We start from the raw sequence: 22,278 nt of genomic DNA on the forward strand, positions 1-22,278 counted from the left end.
CTGTCGTCCCCACCCAACCCCGTCTGCGTCTCAGGATGTCTGAGAATAAACACAGGCAATTAGCAGACATATAAAGGCAGGGCAAGGGTCAAATGAGATGTCAAAACACAAACGGGTGGTCTGCCTGCGCGTGAGGAGTGAGGATGATTAGTGTGCACATTCGACAGTGGCGTAAACAACAGACATTTTCCTTTGTGTCTGCACTTTTGAATGAATTGCGTACACATTGGGCTGTTGCATAGCTTATGGCCATTTATGTTTCTTCACTTACTTTCGGTGGCACATCTATTTTTACATGCCCGTGTTTTGCTTGGCTCTGAAGTGGAGCTGCTGAGCTGCAGAAGTGGATGTGGGGAAGCAGTGTTTTTGTACCCCGAGCGAAACAGGAACATGGAACAATGGCATTTTCCCCTCCATTACACCAGGCCTGGCTCCTGCAGTCCCTGGAAGAAGGCCTTCTCTCACTGGCCTGGGTAAATAAATGCCTGGACCAGAAAGAGAAAGATGGAATTAGAAAAGACGGAAGGAGCCCAGCGAGCCAGTTTCCCCCCTTAGAGTAAGACCGCCGTAAGACGGATTTGGTCTGAGGATTGGAGGCTTTTTATCTGAGGCTCTTTTTATGAAGTATGTTCGGATTGGGGAAGGAGAGGGAAGGGTGTGAGGAGGGACCACAGAGACCCTGCTGACTAATCAGAAGGCAGAAGTGAAAGTCCTTTTCTTGTCACATCTGGGTTGCTCTGAACTGGGTGACTCCTACAGCTCGTTGCAGCAAGAGGCCATTTTTCAAAATCCATAGTGTGTAATTTATTTCTGTGTCTGCACCTGTGTCCATGAAAAAAAATGATGCATCTGTGCATGTGTGCAGGTACCTGTGTTCCCATTAAAAGCTGCCCATGTTACGCTGCATGCATTTCTATACTGTATTGCAAAGACAATATTGAATGCACCTACTGTGCATTTTCAGCTCATTACTGCTCTGTCTGTCTTTGTCTTTGTTGTTCCGATCTATCATGTGACATCCAACTATCCAGGGAGGTATTTAAGAGTTGCAGATCTCGAGAAAGAAGTCCATGCCTTTATTTTCTCTTTCCTTTATGTCCTCGTGCAGCTTTGGAGTAGACTTGTGACAACGTCTGAACAGCAGCTCATTATATAGATACTATAATCTTTTTTTTCCATGACAGGTCATAGTGAGTAATATTCATAGAATGCAATTATGCAATTGTATCATTATGAGTTTGAACAATGATTTGTTATTGTATGGAGAAAAATTGAAATGACTGTCTCTTTAAAAAAAAGACCATAGTAGACAGCATCATGTGAAAAAACCAAAAGTCCCAAACACCTGACCAAAATTCAGATATCTTCACACAGTTACAAGATGTCCAGGGACACAACTAGAGATCACTGCAGGGATTAACTTTTTGGTAAATCCAGTCCATTGGATTTTGAATTATTGCAGAAAATAAGGTCTGTGGCAAACAAAAGTTTTTGATACTTATACTGTATGTTTTGATTAGCAAGATAATCATTACACATGAACACCACTTTTGGGGTTTTTTTTTTTACCATAATTGCAACCACCAGATGTAAATAGCTAACATTAGGCTACAAACAAACGATGCTATGGTTGCATTTGCCATCATAACAAGGCTGTAAAACTGTGTTCAGCATGATGAAGTCTCATTTAGACATTTTCTAGCAATTTTCTCTTAAGCTTGTGTTAACCACAGACTTATTTTAGGCGTCTAACCCAAAGAACTCATTAAAAAAAACCCATAGCTCTTGACACGAGGGAACTGAAAGTGCAAAAATGCAAACTCATTTCCGCATTTTAGGACTCATTCCAGCAGCACTCTGTTAGGTTTATGCAGGGCAGGTTTAATGGTCTCTCTGGAGAAGAGGCTTTGTTTGTAATGTGATTTATATAGTTTTATTGCTCATTGTGTTATTGTTTAAGAGGAGACACTACATGTGAATAGGGTAAAACGTAACCAGTACATATCACCATGAAACTGGCATTAAGACAATTATGTTTTGAATTACAAGTTTTCTGAAAATTTCTGTTAAGATTTGCAAACAAGGCAAGTGCTAATTTGCATAACTTTCTAGAATAGAAATAAGAGCATTTAATAAAATCTGGTTTTATTTTGTTGAATTATTAGTCAAAGATTTTATAGAGGGGATTTTTGATATTTCTTCTTGTCACTCAAAAAAATGGAAAATACTGATAACAGTCATAAAAAAAATCATTTTTCACCATGTTTTTAGGAATAAAATGTTATGTGACTATGACTATGAATGATATATTAACAAAAAACCTGGAAAGTTGTGTGTATTTCAGTGCCACTGAAGTGGAGAGTTTTGGTTCAGAGTGAGAAAAAAACTGATTTTCAGAAATGACCTCTAAGATATGTTCTGCAAAATTTCACCCACTTTTAGACCAAAAATAGGACACTACAGGTGAAAAAGTTTTTCGTATAAGATATTTTGCAATGAAGCTTCTCAAGTTGATTACTTACAATCACAATTTTTTTATATTACAAGTTTTCTTAAATGTTATTTTTAAATATGCAAATGAGGGATTATGTAATTAAGTATGTACCCTTTATATTCATTTCCAGAACAGAAAGCTGAACTAAAATAAACCTATATGTGTATTTTTTTGGATATTTCCATTTCATTAATCTGTAAGAAGACATGTTTGGGAGCAAAAATGCCCAAAAAGACATACATAGTGCTGTTCATCTGTATTGACAGTATATATGACTAAAGTAAATATATGACTAAATATGGCATGACCAGACATACTTTAACATGTTAATGGTTCAAACTAAAGAAGAAAGGCGGTAAAAGAAAGCAAAAGGAGAGCTCAGTTTGGCTTCATGCATTGTTCCTTTTTCTCTTTCTAGGTGCAAGTGGGGAACTTCCGTCACACCATCGCCAAAGTTCAGCTTGGCGGCAGTGAGCTGGCCATCGTGGTATCCATTGTGGTGTGCTGCGTGCTGCTGCTGCTGTGCACTGTGGGTAGGTTGTGTATACACACTCACCAGCAGATGATGGATGTGTGCCTGCTGCAGCGATGGATGCTCCAGATGTGGAACAGATAAAAGGAATTCTGGGGTCATAGTTTCCGGCACTTGCTTCATCCCTCTTCAGTACCCAAAGCACAAAGACCCCACTGTTACCCCTCACTGTCTGTGTGTGCGTACTGTAGTCTGTGTTCTTTGCATGTGTGTGTGCACCGAGCAGGTGTATGGGTAAAAAATTGGTGCTATGGTGGACTTTTGCACATTTTCCTGCTTTGAATTTGCTCTCAGATGTTCACAGAACCCCTTGTTTTTCTTTTAAGCCTCATGTGTGACATAGCTATTGAAATATGTGCTCAAATTTTATCTGCACATTCACAAAAAAAAGAACATTGTCATTTGCATGTTCTCACAATGAGATACATTCGTGCAAATATTCATCACAGGTTCACAAAAGCTGATATATTCTGAGTGTCATTTCAGACACTCAGAATCTTTTAGACACATTTTTTGATCCTTTAGGTTTACTGGAAGCTGTCAGTGAGTGATTACAGCCTTTGAGTTGAAACATACTATATTCCAAATGCATTTTGTCTTTCACAGCTCTTGTCGTGTACTGCACAAAGAGTCGGAGGGCGGAACGTTACTGGCAGAAAACTCTACTCCAAATGGAAGAGATGGAGTCCCAGATCAGAGAGGAGATCCGTAAAGGTGTGTTTACAAAAGGACTAATGTACAAGCTCTGCTATCAGAGTTGTTTAGACCTCAATTGATGTTTTGTTTCGATTGACATGAAAAAAGAGCTTGTGGTAAAACAGAAATATTGACCACATATGTTTGTGTGTGCAAAATGTGTGTTTGAGATTGTTTCTTGTCTGAAGTGGGAGGGAGATACAACAGATGACAGATTTGTGCCGAGTAAGCGTGACTCATAAAACACAGTGTCTGACAAATGATCAGTCACACGCAGACACCGAGTGGCCACATCGCCTCTGCCGTGTCGTAGGACCAAGGCCTGTGTTGTGTGTGTGTGTTTAGCACCGTGTCTGTCTGCGCATATGTGTGTGTATGTTTCTAGGGCATTAGAGTAAAGCTGTGTGAAGGCCACTCCGCGTCTGAGCAGCCAGATTTATTGCGTAGAGATGGGGGGGACGGATAGAGAAAGAGAAATGGAGGGAGGAAGCGATAGGAGCAGGAGTCAGGGCCGCGAGTCCGAGGAGAAGCAGAAGCGTGGGAGGGAGCAGAGGAGCGGAGGAGAGGTTATTTAGTCAGAGGACACAGATAGATTTGTGGCTGAGTTCAGGGTGAGTGTGCAGAAAGCGAGTTCGGCTGAGACAAAAGATGAATTATAAAATAAAAGCAGACGAAGAGGGAGTGAAGGAAAATGGGAATTGACATATTCCAGGTTGTAGGCATGAGAGGTTTTTTGTATTTGTCTGAGGCAGACGGGAGGTTTGATATTCAGGCCTGCTGCGTCTAATCAGGAGTCGATGGTGTGAACTGACTGGTGGTTTAGAGGACGCTTTAGTGAGCAGGAGGATAAATAACCTGGAGGAGTAAATGAAATATGTTTTAAATCCCTGGGGTCTAGTATTCCCTTCTTTCTACACAAACACAGTCTGAGGAAACCAGCATTGTAACCCAAATACGTCTCTCATCCTGTGACAGGAAGAGCTTTTCTATAAAGGGATCTCCAGCGTCTCATTAGAGGAGAACATTATCCCCTCCTCAAACATGCTATCCAATAAAGTGGCTACAATATTAGCACGCAGATTCAAGTCGGGGTGTGGACATGCTGATACTGTTTCTGCAGCATGTAAACCTCAGCCTGCACACATGTTTGGGATGAGGGACTGGATTTGGCTGCTCTGATTGTCGTTTGGTAAATATTTGCATGCCATGCTGGACTTAGAGAGGAAGAGGGAGGGAGAGTGGAGGAAAAAGATCAGAGGATCAGTGTTTGGTACATTAAGTATTCAACTATAATATGACACTAGATTTCCAAAATTAAAGGTCCAGTGTGTGGGATTTAGGGGGATATATTGATAGAAATTACATATAATGTAATAAGTATATTTTCTTTAGTGTATAACAACCTGAAAATAAGAAATGTTATGTTTTTACTAGCATATATCTACATCGGGAGCAGGTCTTTGTCAGTAGTAGCCCAGTGGCCTAGAAAGGTCAAACCTATAGCCTCTTTTTCACTGTACAAAAAGCCCGCTAACATCTGGCTTTTTAATGTAATGGGAAAGGTTATAATTGGTATTTAACCACTGGTCAAATGACTCTGTAGTATACACGGGTATTTATCGGCTCTGGCACTGATCGACATTGATAAGAACAAAATTCCCAGATGGAGACACTAAATTTATGCCCTTAACCAGCAAGATGCAATGACTTGCGACACTTATTGCTGTCCGTCCCCACCCGAGCAACACTCAAACATCGGTCCAAAACTGTCTGCACCAAGTTTGAAAGAGAGACTGAATAAGTAAGAGATATGTAAAAAGAAGCAATCACCATAAAACTTAAACAGGATGCCATTCATGCTACTTTTAACAGTTTACCTGGTTTTTGGCCTGTCCGTGATTCAAATGTGACACACCAAAAAAAAAACAATCACCCACACAGAAAGGCCTACTCGAGTGCTGCAGAGCCATGTACACAGCTCTGGTCAACTGGCAATGGGAAAATTGTCTATTGCCTATTTTTAGCAGTAACCTGTGTTTAAAAAAACCCTCGTACATGAGCTAATTTTGGTGAAAAAGGGGTAAGATAATGGCTTTCTATAGGGCCATTCAAGTTTTCGTTTTGGACATAGTATTTAGCAGCACCTCCTTGATGAGGGTTTCCAAAAATTAGTGTTTTTTTAATGTGAAACTGCTTAAGTTATCAGAGAAAAAAAGGTGAACACCACTTTATTCTGTGTTTTTATGAGCTTAAATCACCTGGTCTGTTTGCTTTGGAGAGCATGAGACCTCTGCAGGTAATTCTGCTCCTGGTAAAAACCTCCTGAATAGTGAACACTGAAGGAATTCTGACCATGAAAAGTTTCAGCTGGTTGCAATCTACAATTCTCACCACTATTTTCCACTGAATCCCTCTATTTCTTAAACAGTATTTCCCTAAACAATACATTTTTTTGTCTCATCTAAAATCTCTCCCAGTGAAATCAACCAGATTGTTTCAGATCCCACGGCTCCCTGGGAGGGTTTGATTTGTTATTGCATTAGCCTGTGAGCACATTTCTGAATTTGCTTAGCAACAAATATCTCAAGGAGCCAAAAACAGGACTGTGGTTAAAAAACATTCCCATGATGCAAGCCTCTTTGTCCTTCCAGGCTTTGCAGAGTTGCAGACGGATATGACAGACCTGACTAAGGAGCTGAATCGCAGCCAGGGCATCCCCTTTTTGGAGTACAAACAGTTTGTCACACGCACCTTCTTCCCCAAGGTGAGAAAGCCTATTTTTCCTCGCTATCTGATTTCAACTGGCAGACTGACAATACCATTTTTCTCAATGGGGTCTTTAATAATTTTTTTCCCCCCTACATGTCCCATATTTCCCACCGGCTTGTAATATTCAGGATGAAAATTCACCTTGAAACTTTTAAACATACAGTAGATGTCTGGTGAAGGGTAGCTCAGTCAGGCACCCTGCAGGAGAGTTAATGTGTTCTCTATAGGTAAGCATTTTTTCCAACATACAATCCACCCTAAAGGTAGACTGTGGGACTATCTGTCGGTGGGTGTGTTTTTTTTTTCCCACTCATACAGACAGACACAGCTCAGCGGGCTTTGTCTTCCAACCACAGGCATGGACTTTCAAGGAGACAAAACAATGGCGGGCACTGAGACAAGGAAAACTTTCCCCTGATTTCTCAAAAACACACTCCCTACTCAACTCACACACCCACACTGTTTTGCAAGTATACAGACGCTTGTGCAACGGCAGCCGTGCCACTTCATTGCAGTGGACACTGTTTTCTGTCGTGAAGGAAGTGAGTGGGGAGAGTGTTGAAAACCAACACAGACAAACAGAAATTCAAATGTTGCTGCTGCTTCGTCCCTTCATTTTCCGCTAAAACAGCAAACACTCTACTCATGACCCTTTGTGCTCTTTTTCTTCCACTAGAGCTTCTGGTTCTCTTAGATTACACTCACAAAAACAGGCACAGTTAGAATACAAGCCAAATGTAGCCATCCTGCAATGACAGACTGAGTTGAAAGAGTGCCTCTTGGCTGTGGGTCAGTTTGTCTCTGAAGCCATTAAGGCTTGTGACGTTTTATGTCACGATGTTATGTTCCCTTTTTCATGGTCAGTCAGGAGCCTATTCATGAAATTCTGCCCTTTGGTTCCAGACTGCAAATTTATTGTCAAACTCCTAAGGCCAGCTCTTTTTTTATTTTCCCTGACTATCATCTCTGTTCATTCAGTGGTGGATAAAGCACCTGAAAGCCATTCTTGAGTAAAAGAACAGATTTTTTCTTTTTACCAGACTTTGGTAGAAGTTAATGTCACCTATTAGAATATTACTTGAGTAAAAGTCTTAAAGCTGATATCTGATACTGTGCTTAAGTTTCAAAAGTAATTTTGCTGTACTAAATGTAATTAAGTATTGAAAGTACAGGTAAGTCAGAATTTGGAAGATCATGAAGTGAATTTCTTTTTAACATATATATCACCTTAAAAATGGAGCGTACATTACACATGAAGAAAAACAAGATTGTCCTCATAACTCAAAGCATTTAACCGTTTGAAATCTGGATCGACATCACTTTTCTTGTGCTGTGTTTAGACACCTTTCAAAAGTATTAAAACCATTGAACCCTGAGCACATTGGTTTGATTTCTTTCAAAAACATGGAAAAAGCAAATGTGCACTTGGCAAGAAATGTCCTGCATACTGCAAAAAATTCAGAGATTTAGAAAATTATGCAGCATGTAAAGAAAACCATATTTATAGTTATGTATTATAATATAATTGTATTTTAAATTATTTCACAGATTTCTAATTATTTTAAGCATTTTTTTAGGTCTTTTCCTTTTTTTTTTTATAGTTTACATAAAAGGTTTTTGTACTTTTTTACTAATCTTTTGCTCTTTTCTCCTTAAGTTGTGCATTGCCTTCTTACCATTTTTTAAAAATAAAAAGCCAATTTGCTCTGGTTTCAAAGGGTTAAACCAAACCTTTGAACTCCAGAGCGTACACACTGCAGTGGAGCAATCATCACGCAGTAAAATGTCACAAATCTTTATCTCCTTGATTCATTACTCGCCCTCTCTGCCGTGGGACGCCATTTTCTGCTTCCATCATGGAGTCAGTCTCTTTCTTAAGTGGAATGAAGTTGTGAGGATGTTGCATCTAATCCAACATGCAGCCTGGGTTTGACTGGAAATCGAAACTTAACTGCGGCTTTAAGAGCATTTGTTTGCACTTGGCCTTATGTGATTAACCTTTTAACACTTCGATCGATATCTTTTTTTTTTCCCCCGTGTCATGTTTAGACACTTTTCACCAGCATTTAAACCTCTGAAACCTGAGAAAATTGGTTGGATTTCTTTTGAAAGCATGGGGAAAAATGATGAGCAATTTGAAAAAGACATGTCCCCAAACTGCAAAAAATAATCTGTAATAGGTGTAAAGGAAATGACCTGAAAATTAGCAGGGGGGTATTATTAGATATTATCAAATAAAAGTGGGAAAATCTTCTAGAAAACTTTATTTATAATTCCTTTAAAAGGTTATGTTACAAAAAATGTGTGTGTATATATATATTAGCACTTTCGTAAATATTTTTCTTGTTTGTTGTTACTTTTCTCTCTTTTCATTTTTTTCTTTTTCTTTTTTTTTTGTTCGTTTTTATTTTTTTTGTAACTTTTACAATTGTTGGGCCATTGATTAGTAAGTTGCTCATCACCTTCTTTCCTGATTTTTGAAAGAAATCAAGCTAGTTCATTCAGGTTTTAAAGGGTTAACCTGTGATCGAACTTGCAAGCTAGAAACACTTTTTGGCCAAACCTTCCCATTTTTTTTTTTGTAGTAATAAAGTCACAAAAAGGTTCAGGGGATATGTAATGGAGTAACAGTGAAAATTGACAGAAATATCAAAACTCAAGTTAAGTACAGATACTCTTGAAAAATACTGTGTTATGACAAAGTATTAGAACTCAATTATATTACACCAATGGTGTTTATCACTAGAGCTGACATTGTATTACAGCCTTCTACATGTGTTTTTATATGTGTTTCAGATGTGTTCTGATTATGAGAAGAGTCTGGTCCAGCCCGCCTACGAGAACGATGGCCTGGGCCCTCGAGCGCTGCCAGAGACCCACCCGCTGCTACAGGACTGGCAGGTGAAGGGTTAAACCATTAGGATGTTAGGTTAGGCTCTCTTCTGCTAGAGTGCCTTGATTTGGCTCCTTTTTCACTCTCTTGCTTCTCAACTGGGTCAAACTGAAGCTTATTAAGGTTTCACTATGTTGTTGATGAGGAGTAAAGAAAAGCATATTGTGCATTTTTGCCTTTGTGTGCTTTGTTTGTTATAATGTGCGTGACGAGTGTGTCAGTGCGCTGTTTGTGCAAACTCTTGTGTGTGCACGTATGAATACTAATGCGTGTCATTCAGTGGTTTCTAGTGAGAGAGACACACACAAAAATTTTCAGCTTGTCAAAAAACACGCTGCCCACTAAGTTGATGGCAGGTTGTTGACACACTTCCCACTGGCTCTTGGACAAGCGAACAGTATGCTTTTCAGCAAATCCATCTCTAGTTGCGTGTGTGTGTGTAATGGAGGGGCGGATGGGAGTGAGAGATATAAAGAGAGAGTGGGAGAGGGAGCGTGCACTTTCATGAAAGTCTGCTGAAAGCAAAAGGACGCACATGTGTGTCTGTGGACGTTAGGCAGAGAGAAAGTAACGATTGCAGCGCTGGTTTTGGGTCGGCAGCCGGGGGAGGCTGTCTAGCGGTGATGAAGTGCCTTGGATCCGCATCGTCTTCCCAGGAAGTGTTTTCCAGGTCACAGCAAATAAATCTCACAGGCGGGCATTTATCTTAATGGACACCCCTGTTCTCCTTCTGTCAGGCTGCAAACCACACCATATGGCTGCAGTCCAGAGGGAAGACTTCATCACACTGCTGCTTAGTCGCACCCATAGATAGGCCACACTCATTAAGTCGACTCTGCACATTTAGAGACAATCACACGCAGTCGGGGACTGGAGCAGGAGATACTGGTACCAGAGAAGGGAGGTGCCTAAAGAAGCAGGAGGAAGAGGTGTGATAGAAAGATGAAGTGTTCACGAGATGGGTCACTTGAGACAAGAGGTGATGAAATAGATTAGGGAGGGCGCAGCAGGTGTGTAATGCAGTTTAGGTGAAATTGTGCAGAGAAATAACTGTTTCATGCCCCCGTCTGTCCTCAGGCCTCCAACACAACACGGCCCAATGTAGAGGAGGGCATCACTCTGTTCTCCACGCTCCTCAATAACAAGCACTTCCTGATCACGTTTGTCCACGCCTTGGAACAGCAGAAGGACTTCGCTGTACGAGACAGGTAAATGCATCAACTGATATGTGTTCTGGCAGTTAAACAAAAAAAAAAGCATCCGTCCAGATTGGCCGTAGGACATTCAATTGGTAGAACTCACAGATTTATAGTGGTGTTATACTGGATTGCACCATGTTGTGAAGTGTTTTTAAAGCTGCCATAAGCAATATTTTTTGTTAACAAGGGACGAAATGGCTACATGGTTGTGAAAGGTGTCACTTGTAAAGAATCCCTGAAGATCACCTAACGGTGGTTCACCTCAACTCTTAAAATAATATTGATAAACTTTATTCATATAGCACCTTTACAAATTGCTTTACAATAAAACTAAACACATTTGAAGGAGAATGAAACAAACTACAATGTCATTAAATGTCACAAAAGTAAATGATATGAAAAAAACATTAACATAGCAATAAAACAGCTTAAATAAAATCATGATATGCTTTTTGATAGAAGTTACATACATTTTCATGTGAGACTTTTTAGGGGAAACTATTCAGAGCGTTACCATCTTTCAGCTTATTGTTTTGGTTTTACGTCATCAACCTTGTTTCCAGGCACCATTTAGCATCTGTGTGAGATGCATCACGCTTACCACCAACTCCAGTATAAACCCATTCACGTCATTAGAAGCTCAGAGCAACAGATGTTGTTTAGAAAGCGTGAAAGCTTGCTTTGGGTGGTGGGAGGGGAGGTGGATGGGTCAAACAAACACTAGATTTTGACCCAGGAGAGTGATGCTCAGGACTAAAAACAACAACACATCAATTGCAGTGTTTGTGGTGCTCAAAGCTGAGGGGCTTTTAACAGTTTGTTCCCTGAATCAAACCACTGACCCTTTACATGAATTGCCTCTCATGTCTAACGTTAACCAAACATAACCTTTTGTCAAGATATAATGCAAAAGGCTGTCCCCATCATTGTTTTGATAACACCTGGGCCTTCTTCAAAATACATCAAGGGAGGAGATCTTGTTGCTCTGAAGCTGGTGGAGACCAAAACAGAATTGTGACCAAAAAGTCAGTTAATGCAGATTTCACATTTTAAAAGGACAGTTCACCTCAAAACCACAAATGCATATATTTGTCCTCTTACCTGTAGTGTTGTTTATCAATCTAGATTTTTTCGCTGAGTTGCAAAGTCTTGGAGATACATGTAAATTAAGTGGCCTAAAAATTTGAAGCACATTTCAATACAACAGCTGCACAAACAGCAGCTTCACTACCATAAACATCTGAAGTAGAAGTCTAAAAGAAAATAAACTTTTTTAAAGCATGGTAGTATTTATTTGTGGTAGTTGTATTGCATTACATTGTATACAGAAGGTGTCTCTATTTCCTTAGTGTTTACCACATGAGCGTCTGTACTTCTCATGTCCATAGCTGCTGTATACAGCACAAAAATCTGTTTACGAGCCAGGAAAGTGGTTGCTCCAGTTTTGTAAACATGTGGTCATTTATCAGCATAACTGTTTGAGTCCTGATGTCCTAAAACTAGCAAGTCATTGTGGACAATCAGAGAAAAATTCCAGAGGCAAGACCACATCCCCGTCCCAGCTTAGCGTCAGCACTTACTGACTGATGTGGCCCCTTTCTTTCGGATTAAAGGGGCTTTGTTAGGGAAATCCCCTGCACCTCTGGACTTACTCATCCAGACACTCCCTGCATTAGATCAGCCCTTTATTTGGCTCTGCAGTCACAGGTGCTGTGGGGAGCACCAAACCTTGTTGTTTTTTCTGTAATGTAGTTATTTTTAAATCTCCACTGACCACACACACTGACAGGGCATGTTTGCAAGAGTGTGTTTTTGCTCATCTGTCTCCTCTGTTAATCTGTTTTCTCACCCCTCAGATGCAGCCTGGCGTCTCTGCTCACCATCGCCCTCCATGGTAAACTCGAGTACTACACCAGCATCATGAAAGATCTGCTGGTGGACCTGATTGATGCTTCTGCTTCCAAGAACCCCAAACTGATGCTGCGGCGCACTGAGTCCGTTGTGGAGAAAATGCTGACCAACTGGATGTCCATCTGCATGTACAGCTACCTCAAGGTGAGGCTGATAAAAGTTATGAGGCAGTTGATCATGAGTGGATTATGTGACACTGAGCACAGTTACGCAAAAGGACCCACCATCTCTCTAATGTAGGAGCAAGACACACAGACTTTGTGGTGGTTTTGCCTCTTTTTTGTTGCTTTTGTTGTTGTTTAATGGCTCATGTCTCTTTTAGGTCATTTTGTGTCTCTCTGATGTTATTTTTTGTCTTTTTCATTCCATGTCTCTGTAAGGTAATTTTATTTTTCTGTGATGTTATGTTTGTCTTTTTTGATTGTTTTATGTCTTTGTAGTTATTCTGTGTGTCTTTTAGGTCTTTTTTGTCTTTGTGAGGTTAGTTTGTGTCTTTTTGAGGTCATCATTATGTTTCTTCCTGAAATAATTTTGTGTCCCTGTGAGGTTATTTTCTATTGTCATTTTTGTTTGTTTTTCTCTCTTTGTAGCTGTTTTGTGTCTCTGTATAGTACCAATGTGTTTCTTTGTGGTCTTTCTGAGTCTTGTCCTGGTCAGTGCCTGTTCATTTGAGCAACATTTTGCAGGTGAAGGTCAGGGGGTCCTTGGGCTTGGGCCTGGTAGGCCTGTTCCATCCATGGACTTGATTAAAAAGAATGACCACATATCTGATTTTTGACTCTGCCGCTCTTTCTCCATCTTCAGGAAACAGTGGGTGAGCCTTTCTTCCTGCTGCTGTGTGCAATCAAGCAGCAGATCAACAAGGGCTCCATAGACGCCATCACAGGGAAGGCCCGCTACACCCTCAATGAGGAGTGGCTGCTCCGAGAGAACATTGAAGCTAAGCCGCAGGTCTAATGCTTCACATGATCATCTTTCACATTCTCTGTTTAGCTTATTAGAGCTCAGAGGTCAATGTAAAACTTGCACGTTTGAATAAGTTGACTGAGAAAAAGTTTCACTTACATTGAAACTTTGCAAAGTTTGAAATACATTGCTCTCTGTTTATTTTTGCAGAACATCAATGTGTCCTTCCAGGGCTGTGGCATGGACTCGCTGTCTGTCAGGGTCATGAACACCGACACAATCTGCCAGGTGAAGGAAAAAATCCTAGAAGCCTTTTATAAAAACCTGCCATTCTCCCAGTGGCCCCGAGCAGAGGATGTAGACCTGGGTAAGAGCATATTTTCTCTGATTATTTTCATCCATTCCCCTCCCCGGCCCTCTGAGATATAGTAATCTCCTTTGCAAAAGGTCAATTCCTCTCATGAAGCTCAACTAACCTGAGGCTGCAATATAATAAATGACAGAATGCATGGAGGAGAGTGTGCAGTCATAATCACAAAGAGTTATTGCTTTCAAAAGCTGCGGAGCCTGCAGAGCTGATTTGATTAATGGCCCGAGAATATTTCCACAGGTCGTGACACAGAGCATTAGAGCACGGCTGCTCTCTGTCTCGCATATTCTTTTCCAAATTTAGGATGAAATTGTCTAATAACACTCACCTCACTTGTCCTGTCTCTTTCCACTGCAGAGTGGTTCGACTCTGGCAGCAACAGTAAGCTCCTGCAGGACCTGGATAACTCCTCAGTGATGGAAGATGGCAGGAAGAAACTCAACACGGTCTTCCATTACCAGGTGTGTTTGTGTGAGACCACTGTGGTAGGTGTTGTAATGGTGTACCTGTATATGCCTGATATTGTAACAGCAGCAGTGGGGGTGTTGAAGGTGAAAACTCTTTGTAAATGGTGTCACTGGATGTCCATGGGTGGGAGGAGGATGCTCTCTGTTTCCGTGTGGCTGTGCACAGTTAGTTATGGAAGCCTCTGTCTGCTGTGGTGTGATGTTTCTCTTATGTACAGGTCATTTACTGCTGCAGAGCTGTAGCAGAGTAGCTACTTTTATCTTTTTATTATGCAGATTCTGCATTTAGGCACACAGTTTTCACAGTTTGTGTAATTATTACATTAACTTATTGAGAACTGTAATGTTTAAAGGAGCTGTAAGTGACCTTCAGAGCATTTAAATAGACACAAACAGCTATTTGCTATGCAAACCATAGACTGTCTAAATAATGGACATAGCCACTGTAGTTCCAGCCATTTGTTTGTGTTATGTTTTTTTTGTTGGTATTGAAGCCTCGTGTTCGGCATTTCAGTTGTTTAGAACCAGAAGTGACCATTTCTGGGCAAAAGGTTGGAGCTGTGGAGGAGCGAGAGGTGGATCTGACTGAGAAGCTGAGGACACTATCAGCAGACAGCCTGTCGCTCAAAACAGCACGCCCTAAATTATGCGTAACTTTAAGCCTTAATAAAAATGTAAAAGGGGGACTTATATAAAAGCACAGTTTTCAAGAATGCTGAAATTACCTATAAATGACCTATTTCTGCTGTAAAGTTGAGCCTTTAACATGTGGGTCTATGGGGTTAACTTGCTTCTGGAGCCCTTCTGTAAGCACTGTTGCCATTGTTAGCACTGTTCACTCTGTGAGTATTGTTAGCTGCTGATAATAAGCTTTACCACCACTATGTTGAGAGCTGTGTGCAGACAATCTCTGAATGATAGATATGCTCTGAATGTCATGCACAGCGCCTCTAAAAAATGTTAATGAAAACAATATAGAAATTTCAAATTAGTGATTTATTGATTAACAGTAATTGTGTTGCATGGTTTCATCACTGATGCATGTTAATACTCAACTTAAAGATCCCCTCCAGAAAAAAGTGATTTAAAATAGAAGAAATGCTCTACTCTTAAGATTTTTTGTCTTTTTTCCACCAAAAGGATTACCTACCTTCTTAAAATTCTTTTTAACTCACTGAAAAACCCAGAATCTATGAATATGCAAATATTGTTCATTTCAGAAGTTTCAAGAGAAAAGGAAGCCCACACAATGAGCAGATGTCCCCTAAAAGATTATTTATTAAGTTACAATGTTTTGACATTATGTCTTTATCAGGTAATATGCACCTAACAATTATGATGTCGTAGTTGTACTTAATAAATTGTCTCTTGGGGAGGATCTATTCAGAGTGTGGGCGCCTTTTACTTTTGAAATTGTTTTTGCTTTTTTGCCTACGCACCTGACACCATGTCTCTGGTGTGCATACACAACCTTGAATTCTTTTTAAAAATACTGAACACAATATGTCTCTTACTTTCCTGAAAAGTCCATTCTCTGTGCAAGTTTCCAAATCCCATTTGAGTAAGTTGCATATTATATCACGACTGGCTTCCAATTAGTTGTGATGTCATAAAATCATGCTTGAAAGTATGAAGATGTATTAAACTCAGTTTTAAGGTGAGCATAGAGGTAAGCAGTTTAATGTAAAAACAAACTCTGCACATACAGTATGTCATTCTGCACAGTGAATGTCAAACATTCAAGTGTAGTAAGTAAAAAATAAGCAAAACCCTTTTTTTCCAATGAAGGGGCTCTTAAATGATTTGTTGCATGTTGTGTTAACTGTTAGACATAGTCATTAATAGCAGTAGTTTAAATTTACCAAGTACATGGCCTAGTACTTTACAATAATAAATTAATTATTCGAAAGTTATCTTTTAAAGTGTGCCAGTGTAAATTGCAAAGTATTTGTTCAGTTAGTAAATAGTCTCCCTCAATACAGAAATGTGTTTTTTTACACATTCATCTGTTGATGGAGAAGTGTAATGTGGAAGCATGAAACCTCCACTGCACAAACTCTGAGAATAGACCAGAAGGAGACTAGTGTCCAGCAGTTAAACGTTCAAAATAAACAATATATCTATACATATAGATTCTGGATTTTTTCAATGAGGGAATAAGAACAATTTGCTGTAAGAATTTGTAAGTAGTTTATAATCTTTTGTTGTGGAAAAAGAGTCTTTAATGCTCGAAAAACTCAACTTTCTCATGCTGTCTGTCTGAATATATCTGAATTCACCCTCTGTCTGAATCACTTTGATTTAGCACCTGTCTCTTTAAGCCCCCTCCCTAAAAAGCCTAATCTGCTCTGATTGGTCAATGTTTCCGGGTTTTCCACATCTGTGCTCTTGGCGTCTCAGCACCCTCATTGCAGCCAGGAGACTGTAATGGCACTGTAGCTGCAGTTTCTAACTTTGATACAGCATCACAATTTCAAGAAAGTCCTGATGGCTCATTTAAAGAACCCTTTGCCACTTTGGAGTGAGAGTTTTAATACTTTCACATGTAAGTATTATGAATATTTGTTTACCACAGAGTTTATTTTCTACAGCAATCCAAAAGCAAAAATCCCATCAGCTTTTTGAGGAGGGAACCAGGGCAAAGCTAACTTCCATGCAGAGGCACTGGGCATACAGTGCCCTGGGGCACTGTATGCTGGAAATTAATTAATCATCATTTGCATATCCAGTAAATGTACTTTAACATGCATTACTACTAAAAATAATGATAATATGCGTACATACACATTCTTTATTACATATACATTCATCAATTAAACAATAATGCAGAAAATTAAATTATTATGGATTATATTTGTAATAGAAATGGTAAGAAAAATATCCAAGCAACAAGTGAAATGTCCTGTCCTGTATCCCACTAAGAATGCAGTTATGTGTTTGTTTATGTCTGCGTCCATTTGTGCCTGGGTAAACAGTTGCTCGGTGACCCTTGACCTCCGACCCTTTACCTGTACTTGTTAAGTGCTCTGTTTAGTTATTGCTGAGCCATGGGGACAGAGCTGTGAAAGCAGTGAGCTGCAATGTGTACTAACAGTCTGGGTTCACTGGCAAAGCTGTTCAATCCATTTCACTGCGGGTTGACTTTAATGAGCCCAGCCAGGCTCCTGCAGACTCGCCACCACTCTTGATGCACAAAAGACTGACACACACGCACACACACAAACATACGCACCTCTCAACACTGTGCTCCCCTTGAGGGCATGCTTAATGATGCTGTTCTGGTGCACCCCAGCTCACCCCTGACCCCGTGCCCTCTGTCCTTTCTCGTCTTTCTTCCCTCCCTCCTCCTTCTTCTTCTCTTCCTTCACAGATCCCAGAGGGGGCATCACTGGCCATGAGCATGAAAGACAAGCGAGAGAACACCCTGGGGAGAGGTACGTCACCTTCAAACACACCCACTCCCTGTCGCTCTGTCACACACACACACTTGGATAAATACACGCACTCACTCGATCACAGGAAACGGCACATGCTTAGCTGATCACGAGAACACGATACACTCATGTAAACATGCATGAAACCACACACCCTCTTGTCCCAGAACGACACAGCGGACATCTAAACAGACTCGCACCTAATAAATCACGACACTCCAGGAGTTATGCTACTGCTTCATTCAGAGCTCTGCGTTATAGATGTACTCCATTAGCAAAATGTCAGCTTGTGGGAAAAAATGTGACACAAGTGGGCCCATTGTCCAGCCCCGATCCGCAATATAATGACTGCGCTGCCTGTTGACAGATGAGTTTACATACAGCTTTTAATGGGCTTGTCCATCCGTTCGTCTGGGGTCTACCTTACATAATCAGTACCAGACCAGAGCTCAGTTCTGTTCGGGCTCTGTCCATCAAAGCCTCTCCTCTCATTCATACTGGGCCAAAAATAGGCTTATGTGGACCAAACCTGGCTCCGGCTTCAAAGCGTCAAGGGGGTGTTATGAGCCTGTAGTGCTCCCTGGCTAATATAAAACACTGTCCTGCCTGCCTGTGATCAGTGTTGAGGGTCTGGACTGGGGCCCGCTGGGCAGGAGCATCTCTGGCAGAGGCGGCTGTAATGAGCACACGCTCACAATGCTGTTGTGTGTGTCTGCACAAATGCTTTTGTTTTTGCTGGTGCGTGTGTGCAATAATTTACTGTATTTGTTTGCTTTGAGCTTATGTTTGGACATGCGTACATGTATACGAGTTCATGCATGTGCACGAGTGTGTTTCTGTTTAGATCTATATATAAACCAGCAAGGTTTAATGCTTTTCCTGAGCGCTGGCCGAGCATTACCATCTCATTACACCGGCTCCAGAACCAATCACAGACTCTGTGTGTCTGTCTCCCCTAATCTCTCTCTTTTCTCTCTCCTTTCACTCGTAATCTTTCTCTTTCATTCTCTCAGACAGCTCCCCTCCCCTACCAGCCCACAGTCCACCTTAATCACTTTCTCCTCTCTCCCATGTACTCTATCTCCCTCGCTCTCCTGTCAATCTCCCTCTTGCATTTTTTTTCTCTCCCTCCCTATCTGTCACACTCCTCTGTGCTCCCTCCTCTTGTCTCCTCTCATTCTCTCAGGTCTCCACCTTGCTGATTGCACATTGTTTCGTGCTTTTTTCTCTCTCTTTCTCCCTAGTTAAAGATCTGGATACAGAGAAGTATGTACACTTGGTAAGTAATCCCCTCATAGGTAATCAGAATGTTTCTATAAGTGCCCTCTGAGTTTATTACCAGAGCTTTCCCTGTATGTGCCACAGTTAGTCAGCCCGGGGCAGGCATGACGACAGAGAGAATGGGGGGGTGACTGGAGGTGAAAAGGAAAGCTGCTGAGAGGACATGACAGCACTAATACTGCTTAAGCTCTTTTATAAACGTCAGCCAAGATATGGGCCCTTTGACTTTGGAATAATGAGTTCCTTGGAACACAATTTGCCGGGTGAATAGTTAGTTTTACAGGACAGTTCTGTGGTCCCTTTTTTGACACAAGTAGGAGGATTTTGACTGCCCCCCCACCCCCCCCCACCACTGAACAGTGGTGTAATGTAATTAAGTACTATCACTTTGTTAAAAACTTGTTTTTGTTGTTGTTATTATTACTATTATTATTATTAGTAGTATTTGATATGTTTGTCTTAGTTTTTCCTTTTGCCTAAAATATTTTATGTGGGATGGGATTGGATGGGATGGGGTTTGTGGATGATGTTTGTTCTGTTTAATTAAAATGAACAAAAAAGCCAATAAACATAATTGGAGAAGATAATAATATAAAACTGTTATAGTACTTTAGTATTTTTTGGGAGTATCTATGCTTAACTTGAGTTTTGATATTTCTGTCAACTTTCACTCCTCAACATTTCCTAAATATAATGTCCACTTTTACGACACTACATTTCACCAAGGTATTTTAGTATTTACCATAAAAGAGGGAGGAATGGAGGACAGGAGAAGGAGACATTGGAATAGGAGAGAAAACGTTTGTCCTTTAAATCCTTTAAGTAAAAAAAAAAAAAGGCTCATTTTTATTGAAGTGCAATGTGCTCTCCATTTTTACAGTAGTGAAAGCTAGAAAAAATAAAAATAAAAAAATTCGGATTGCTTGCTTTTTAATAACAGCATTTACTTGAAGTAATATTGTAGTAGGTGGTCATAACTGCTACCAAAGTCATTTTCTGGTTAGCAATGTGTACTTTTACTCAAGTATGGCTTTTAGGTATTTTATCCACCTCTGCCCCTACTTAGACTTGTAAGAGCAAGTCAGAGACGTGATCCTGTACACAGCAACCAGAGAATTTCCCAACCTACCATCATTTCCTCAATTCTGTGTATTATTTAGCGCTTCAAAATACCCTGATGTGGTTTCTGGATCATGTGTCTAATGCAAGAAACAGAAAATCCCCTGTCTGACAACTTAGACAGCCGAGACAGTAAAGCACTCATTGAGATTTTCATGACAGGGTTTATTACTTCAACCTGTTTGAAGTATGTTGACATTTGGCCTCTGGTTTTTCAGGTCCTACCTCATGATGAGCTAATGGAAACCAAGAGGTCACACAGGCAGAGCCACCGCAAGAAGGTCCTGCCTGAAATCTACCTGACACGCCTGCTGTCAACCAAGGTGAACACAAGAAACATGAGACTGTTTGTCAACACAAAGTGACAGCATGATATCTAAGTCATCTTTCTATTTCTTGTTTTCATGCTCCATATTAGCCAACTTGAAACTCCCACATCCCATGAAACTGTATCTCTCTCGTATGCATGAACTGCCCTTTTCCTCTTCCTCCACAGGGAACTCTTCAGAAGTTTTTGGATGACCTCTTTCAAGCCATCCTCAGCATCCCTCCGGATCGCCCCCCTCTGGCTGTCAAATACTTTTTTGACTTCTTGGAGGAGCAGGCTGACAAACGGGGCATCACAGACCCAGACACCCTGCACATCTGGAAAACCAACAGGTAGACATCTAAACCCGGTGATTAAAGTCGCTTTCAGTGACCTCGCTGTGCAAGTGCAAGGCTTTAGGAGCTTATCTTTCCTCTCTCTGTGCAGTTTACCTCTGCGTTTCTGGGTGAACATCCTGAAGAATCCTCAGTTTGTGTTTGACATTGATAAGACGGATCACATGGACGCCTGTCTGTCTGTCATCGCCCAGGCCTTTATAGACGCCTGCTCTATTTCTGACCTGCAGCTTGGAAAGGTGAGATTATCTTTCTTATTTATCTGTCTATTTGTGTGTTGCAGGGTTTTCAAAGTCTGACACTGTGGGCTCCCCATTAGACAAAACTGACAGAGCTGCACTCACAGACATGTGAGTGACATATGTGCCTCAGTTTGCGGTTTTCTAGCCTATAGTTATCCAAAGTATGCCAAATTACCTACTGTTTTTTGAAGGTTTTGCACCTACGCAACGTGCATATAACTATCCTTTTTTTAACATATAACCAACATCATAACCAAATTTTTCACAAATATCTAATAGGATAAAAGGGATGAAGTGATGATCTTTTATATCCAAAACGTCAAAGGTCAACTTGACTATGATGTCATAAAGTTCTGCCAAAACACTTTTCTGGCCATTATTCAACACCATAACTTTGGAACAGAAAGAGAGACATTTGGTCAGATATTGAATTGGTGACACCTATTTTTGGTGTCCACCTTGAAACTGTGCTGATTGCTTACATCATCTGTGCTGTCAGGTTGAATATGTGTATGAAGCTTCAGTGTCTTCACAGATATGGCTCAAAACTGTAACTACAACTTGAATGGTTCACAGAGGCATACAACCACGAGGCGGTAATTTTAGATTTCCCTCTGATTTCTAAGAGGATTTATGGATGTTTATTTGTGATGTACATTGGAGATTATAATATAATCTGGATGTGTAAATCAACTAAATAAAAAAATGTACGTGAAGGATTGAATGAGTTATAACTCTGAGAAGGCGGACACATTTTGACACTCCTGTCCTTTTCACCTCACGCAGTATCTTTGCTTCACATCTCTGTGGGAGTTTGGCCACACACACACCTCTCGGGTCCCCATGTGAACCCTCATCCCTAAACCTTCAGACTGTCAGCTCCATCTACCTCTCCTCATGTTGTTTCAGCCGAGTCGGCTGATCCAAGGTCATGAGCACCAGGGATCTCTTTTTGTGCTGTGTGTGTGTGTGTGTGTTCAGCCGTGCATATGTCTGTCTGTCTGTCTGTCGGCATCTCTCTCTGTGTGTGTGTGTGTGTGTGTGTGTGTGTGTGTGTGTGTGTGTGTGCTTGCATGTCAATGTCCTCACTGCTCACAAATCCGTCTCATCCCTCAGACACCGTGACCCTGAGCACGCTCTGCTTCCTGTCTCTCTCTGACTGGCTTCCTCCCTGGAGGGAGCTGAGGACTCATCAAATGATGCTCCTCTTTCACTGAGAAACAGTCTGATTTATATACTTCAGTTCAGTGCCAAAGAGCCAGCACACTCACATCTGAAATATTCACATGTGCGTGCGGGCAG

At 40.8% G+C, this 22,278-nt stretch overlaps 1 protein-coding gene across 2 annotated transcripts in view; it reads left to right on the top strand.

The window, feature by feature from the left end:
* plxnd1 (plexin D1) overlaps positions 1 to 22,278 on the top strand; it is a 93,202-nt gene that overhangs the window by 62,443 nt on the left and 8,481 nt on the right. Inside the window, exons 20-33 of one of the 2 annotated variants that reach the window (XM_042491788.1) lie at positions 2,913 to 3,027; positions 3,633 to 3,740; positions 6,374 to 6,486; positions 9,288 to 9,392; positions 10,462 to 10,592; positions 12,440 to 12,638; positions 13,299 to 13,445; positions 13,611 to 13,767; positions 14,128 to 14,231; positions 17,608 to 17,671; positions 18,916 to 18,950; positions 20,290 to 20,394; positions 20,568 to 20,731; positions 20,826 to 20,973. In XM_042491788.1, coding sequence (XP_042347722.1) covers positions 2,913 to 3,027; positions 3,633 to 3,740; positions 6,374 to 6,486; positions 9,288 to 9,392; positions 10,462 to 10,592; positions 12,440 to 12,638; positions 13,299 to 13,445; positions 13,611 to 13,767; positions 14,128 to 14,231; positions 17,608 to 17,671; positions 18,916 to 18,950; positions 20,290 to 20,394; positions 20,568 to 20,731; positions 20,826 to 20,973 — 1,695 coding nt within the window. Of the gene's footprint in view, positions 1 to 2,912; positions 3,028 to 3,632; positions 3,741 to 6,373; positions 6,487 to 9,287; positions 9,393 to 10,461; positions 10,593 to 12,439; positions 12,639 to 13,298; positions 13,446 to 13,610; positions 13,768 to 14,127; positions 14,232 to 17,607; positions 17,672 to 18,684; positions 18,847 to 18,915; positions 18,951 to 20,289; positions 20,395 to 20,567; positions 20,732 to 20,825; positions 20,974 to 22,278 lie in introns of those variants that run through there. The other variant, XM_042491789.1, reaches the window with a different exon arrangement.

Source organism: Plectropomus leopardus, chromosome 8 (genome assembly GCF_008729295.1).
Source record: "Plectropomus leopardus isolate mb chromosome 8, YSFRI_Pleo_2.0, whole genome shotgun sequence".
NCBI lineage: Eukaryota > Metazoa > Chordata > Actinopteri > Perciformes > Serranidae > Plectropomus > Plectropomus leopardus.